The 6,091-nt window shown below is 39.3% G+C and overlaps 1 protein-coding gene across 50 annotated transcripts in view; it reads right to left on the reverse strand.

The window, feature by feature from the left end:
• LOC114650835 (uncharacterized protein DDB_G0286299-like) overlaps positions 1-4,013 on the reverse strand; it is a 121,429-nt gene extending 117,416 nt beyond the window's left edge. For 19 of the 50 annotated variants that reach the window (XM_051925709.1, XM_051925716.1, XM_051925725.1 and 16 more), the window contains exon 1: positions 3,781-4,009. In XM_051925709.1, coding sequence (XP_051781669.1) covers positions 3,781-3,844 — 64 coding nt within the window. In that variant the 5' untranslated portion in view covers positions 3,845-4,009. Of the gene's footprint in view, positions 1-3,780 lie in introns of all 50 variants that reach the window. The other 31 variants (XM_051925687.1, XM_051925690.1, XM_051925698.1 and 28 more) reach the window with 5 other exon arrangements.
• Positions 4,014-6,091: the final 2,078 nt, after the last annotated feature.

The following is a 6,091-nucleotide window of genomic DNA, read 5'->3' on the forward strand; positions in this document are numbered from 1 at the left end:
AACTCAATACATTTAGGCATGTAGTCGCTGTCAAGACGACCTGCTGAAGTTCAAATCGAGCATCAGAATGTGGAAGAAAGGTGGTTTAAGCGACTTTGAACGTGGCATGGTTGTTGGTGCCCGACAGGCTGGTCTGAGTATTTTAGAAACTGATGATGTAATGGTGTGGGAGATAGATATTTTCTTGGCAAACATTGGGCCCCTTAGTACTAACTGAGCATTGTTTAAATGCCACAGCCTACCTAAGTATGATTGTTGACCATGTCTGTCCCTTTATGACCGTAGTGTACCTGTCTTCTTATGGGTACTTTCAGCAGGATAATGTGCCATGTCACAAACCTCAAATTATCTCAAACTGGTTTCTTGAACATGACAATGAGTTCACTGTACTCAAATGGCCTCCACTGTCACCAGATCTCAATCCAGTAGTGCACCTTTGAGATGTGGTGGAACAGGAGATTTGCATCATGGATGTGCAGCCAACAAATCTGCAGCAATTACAGGTACATGATGCTATCATGTCAATATGGACCAAAATCCCAGAGGAATGTTTCCAGAGCCCTGTTCAATCTACAGTATATCATGAAGAATTACAGCAGCTCTGAAGGCAAAATGGGGTCCAACCCAGTACTAGCAAGGTATACCTAATAAAGTGGTGGTGAGTGTATATATACCATATATATATATATATATATATATATATATATATAATATATATATATATATATATATATATATATATATATATATATATATATATATATATATATATATATCCTCTTTAATAAAATCCCTGTGTGCGTCCAGGTGTCCATGTGTGTGTGTCTTCTGGTGAAGTGCGCATGCGCGGGGCGCAGTGCGATGCGCGATATTACTGTCAGAGAAAGTTACAGGTGTTTTACGGAAATACAAACCAGTATTACTGCGAGAGGAAATTAAAGGTACACAATACAGTGACGCATATTACAGCCACATACAAGCCTATATTACTGTCAGTGAAAATTAAAGGCATATTACTGACGCGCACGCCTGTATTACCGCCAGAGAAAATTAAAGGTATATTACGGACGTACAAGCCAGCGGACGTACAAGACAGTATTACTGTCACAGAAAATTAAAGACACACAATACACGGCGGCAGCCCACGAAGAACGGTCAGCTCAGCAAGTAAACATCAACAAAAGAAAGGCAGAAAGACAAAGAAAAATACGACCAACAAACAGAATGAGGTCAAGGTCCCTTGCCATTTAATATAGACTGTTCCTACTAATGTTTATGCACTACTGTTCTAGCGCCCGTTATTGTAACAGGCTTAATGACTAGTATATATACAGTTCAATAATTTACAGCCAGTTTTGACTAGATTAATTGAATGTGGTTTGAGAGTCAATAAGGATAAGTGTGAATTTTTCCAAGACAAGATCTTACTGTGGACATGTCATAGACAAAGACGGGACTACATAAATCACAAGATAAAACTGGGGCTTAATTAAGGCACCATGACCCAAGTATGTATCTCAGCTTCACTCTTACCTTGGTCTCATAAATTTTTACCACAAGCTTAGCTTCTTCCTAATCTGTCCACAGTACTAAACCCCCTACATGGATTGCCACTGACTGGATCACTGGGGAAGTGGACAAGCAGTTGTGAATAAACTTTTCAAAAGATAAAAAACTTGTAACATCAAAAGTAGTGTTCACACATTTCAAAGCTTTTTTACCCATCAAACTGACATGTGATGCATCACCATATGACATTTGTGCTATACTATCACATACATTCCTGGATCGCTCAAAAAGGCCAACAGGCTTGGAATCTGGATAACCAACAGCAGGTGAGAGTAATTATGCTAAAATAAACTGGAAAGCTCTTACTTTAATATGGGGTGTAGAAATATTCCACCACTACTTACCCAAAAATTTATTCTGTAAACCGATCACTGGGCCTTAGTCACAATATTTAATTCTACAGTAGAAAGGGAGCTTCAATGATGACATCAGCACAACTACAGCAATGGTTACTTTTTCTTGGTATGATATTGAATATAAAGGGATTAAATTAAATGAGAACCGATGATGGGCAGTCACGTTTGCTACTGAAGACCATGGTGGAGTCAGATGCTGTTGATCCAGCTGATATGTTTTACACCACTGTTATTAATCAGTTGCTTGTCTACAATGTACTTATACAGTGTTATCAAAAGTTTATGAGGTTACTCTGAAAGGCTGGCCAGCGCATACAGACTTGAATTCCGCATTTGCAGAGAGAAAAGATCAACTATCAGTGTGTCAAGGAACCCTTATGTATGGTCATACCAGTTAAACTGCATAACATATTAGATGCACTGCATGAGGGACATTTATGTACAATTACAATGAAAAGCCTGGCCTGTAGCTATATGTGGTGGCCAGAAATCGATAAACAAATAGAGGATTTAACAAAGAGGACTTCTGGATGTAAAAAAATACAAAATGCACCATCCTTGTCATCCCTGCACCCATGGGAATGGCTTCGATGCCCTGACAAATGATAGATAACTTTTCATTTGTGTACAGAAATGTAGTGCATGCCACCACAGAACAAACCCCAGCAATGATGTTTCCTAGAAGAAACTTAAGATCACATACGGACTTCATTAAGCTAAACATCAGGTGAGATATTGAGTACAAGTAGTTTGCACACTTCAATGACAGAGCTACAAGGACTTTCCAGGTGGGCCAGGATGTGCTGGTACAGGATTATTGGCATGAGAAAAGGCAGCCTGGGACAACAGTCAATAGGACTGGACCACTTACATGTATTATAGAGTAGACACTGGAGAATCTACTTGGAGGAGGCATGCAAACCAGAAACCCACCCACCTTCTGTGATAAGAGATGAAGCTAAACAGGGATTTGAAAAAAACATTTCAGCTATAGTTGATGCTGCAGCCTATGAAGAGCTGGAAAGTTTACCTAAGACAACTGTACCTGAACAGTCTGAAACCCCAGTTTTAAAGGACACACTGGGATGTTACCTTCTCTGGTACAGAAAACTCCCACAGACCTTGTTGTCAGGAAAGGTGAAAGTGTATATCCTAATACAGTATATCAATATATGTATTTCTGCCTTTGTATTATATGTATAATAGTTAATTTACTTCAGGAGGAAATGTCATATAAGTGACTTTTGGCACTATAGTTTCTTTAGTGGAGGTGTACACTCGGTAGGGCAGTAAATATACTGTATGTATGGTAAGTGAAAGGAGTGCGTGAGTGTTTAATAATTATAGACGGTGACGGTTTATTTTAGTGTTTAATTACTTTACTGCACTTTTCTGTTGAAAAATAAGAAAAACACAACAATGAAATCGTAAATCGGCTCTCTTACGTGGTTTGTAAAAGTCGCTTTGATAATTGCAGTTATATGGAAAAGCATTTTTTTCATACTCCGGCAATCCGACTGGGCTTTTGGTTTCTGTGTTGAACTCTGTCCTCTCTGCGGGACAGAAATTCTATGTAAAACCCTTTTATACGCTGTGTAATCTGATGTGTTGAAATGTATGAATATGTTAAATATGCCATATTATTAACACAAAGGGTGTAAGCGCTGCATGAAGGCCACGCCCAGTATTTTTAGGCTTTAGTCTTTTATTACTTTTTCAGTTGCATTATTATTGCCTCGAATAAAAACATTCACAATCGATGTGTAGCTACCTGTTACTGTTCATTTGTTCTGATATTTTGCAATGTGCAGAAGATTAAGAGAAAATTGGCAAAAGTAAGAGCGGTGTAACTTACCCGAAATGCCTGCCACGACACTTAACGCTAGAAGAATTGGTGCTGCATTCCGTGTCCGTGTCATCCTCGTCGTCTTGTGTTTAGACGGCACTGTATATAATAAATGAATCCGCGAATATTTCGATTTTTAAAATTATCGTTTCTCGTTCGGTGCTCGACCCGGCAGTGAATCCATGCTGTAAAAAGCGAAAACGAAAGTGAAATGAGTAACGCCTAAAGATGACATTCAGCATGCGCTTCACATACTCCACCAAGCCCTGCATATAAGGTTACAAATTACTGTATTGACCTTTTCATTTTTTTTTGTCTGTAACCTTTTTTTTATAAAGATGAAAAGTAGATTTCAAAACTCAGAAACACAGAATACATTACATACAAACAAAATACACATCACGCGAGTCGACATCAAGGTTTTGAATATAACATAAAATTTATTCACAGCCTTTGTACTTTCTGTGAACATGGCTATTTACTTTTAAATACTTATTAGCATTTTAAAATAACAAGATCACGTAATTGGATCACGTATCCAAATGGCAAGTCTACATTTTTTGTTGTTTTACGGTAAATGCTTAATATGACTTTCATATCTCACATTTCCCTTACACACAATCTAAGATCGTTAACCGCAGATGTAAAAGAAACTACATTTCACCAAACTGACTCAACAATTTCACGTCTCAAATAGGAGGCGTACACTTCAAAATATTCAAAATAAAAGTCTCTAATTATAAGACTACCGCAATAATAGATAGATAGATAGATAGATAGATAGATAGATAGATAGATAGATAGATAGATAGATAGATAGATAGATAGATAGATAGATAGATACTTTATTAATCCCAAGGGGAAATTCACATACTCCAGCAGCAGCATACTGGTAAAGAAAATATTAAATTAGAGTGATAACAATGCAGGTATACAGACAGACAATAACTTTGAATAATGTTAACGTTTACCCGCCCGGGTGGAATTAAAGAGTCGCATAGTGTGGGGGAGTAACGATCTCAGTCTGTCAGTGGAGCAGGACAGTGACAGCAGTCTGTCTCTGAAGCTGCTCCTCTGTCTGGAGATGATACTGTTTAGTGGATGCAGTGGATTCTCCATGATTGACAGGAGTCTGCTCAGTGTCAGTCGTTTTGCCACAGATGTCAAACTGTCCAGCTCCATGCCTACAATAGAGCCTGCCTTCCTCATCAGTTTGTCCAGGCGTGAGGCATCTCTCTTCTTTATGCTGCCTCCTCAGCACACCACCGCGTAGAAGAGGGCGCTCGCCACAACTGTCTGGTAGAACATCTGCAGCATCTTATTGCAGATGTTGAAGGACGCCAGCCTTCTAAGGAAGTATACTCGACTCGGTCCTTTCTTACACAGAGCATCAGTATTGGCAGTCCAGTCCAATTTATCATTCAGCTGCACTTCCAGGTATTTATAGGTCTGCACCCTCTGCACACAGTCACCTCTGATGATCACAGGGTCCATGAGAGGCCTGGGCCTCCTAAAATCCACCACCAGCTCTTTGGTTTTGCTGGTGTTCAGTTGTAGGTGGTTTGAGTCGCACCATTTAACAAAGTCCTTGATTAGGTTCCTGTACTCCTCCTCCTGCTCACTCCTGATGCAGCCCACGATAGCAGTGTTGTCAGCGAACTTTTGCACGTGGCAGGACTACGAGTTGTATTGGAAGTCCGATGTATATAGGCTGAACAGGACCGGAGATAGTACAGTCCCCTGCGGCGCTCCTGTGTTGCTGACCACAATGTCAGACCTGCAGTTCCCGAGACGCACATACTAAGGTCTGTCTTTAAGATAGTCTACGATCCATGCTACCAGGTATGAATCTACTCCCATCTCTGTCAGCTTGACCCTAAGGAGCAGAGGTTGGATGGTGTTGAATAGATGCATTCGAAGCTGTATACAGTACAGTGACCAGGATGACAAATCATTTTAATCTCTTTTGAAAACAGTAAGTTAGACGTGATTTTTTCTTCTTCTTCAATTTGTGTACCCTTTATTTAACTTTTCATAGCCTGAACTATGCATCATAAAGAGGTTGTTATGACTGAGGTTTGCAATGGAATGGAAATTGTCCATAAATTACACAACGCCCCATTACCTTTCTGGTAGCCTTGGCACCTGATGTTGAATTCTCAACCTCAATTAAATTTGTGATTTTTTTTTTCAAAACCTGTCAAGTTTATTGACCTAATAATGCCAATGAAGAAACAAGATTTCCAGAAATGACAGTTCTTTAAAAGTAGTAATGTTTGTTGGTTTCAATAGCTTGTCAAATATGACACTTGTGTGCATG

The sequence above is a fragment of the Erpetoichthys calabaricus genome, chromosome 4 (assembly GCF_900747795.2).
Source record: "Erpetoichthys calabaricus chromosome 4, fErpCal1.3, whole genome shotgun sequence".
In the NCBI taxonomy this organism is placed as follows: domain Eukaryota; kingdom Metazoa; phylum Chordata; class Cladistia; order Polypteriformes; family Polypteridae; genus Erpetoichthys; species Erpetoichthys calabaricus.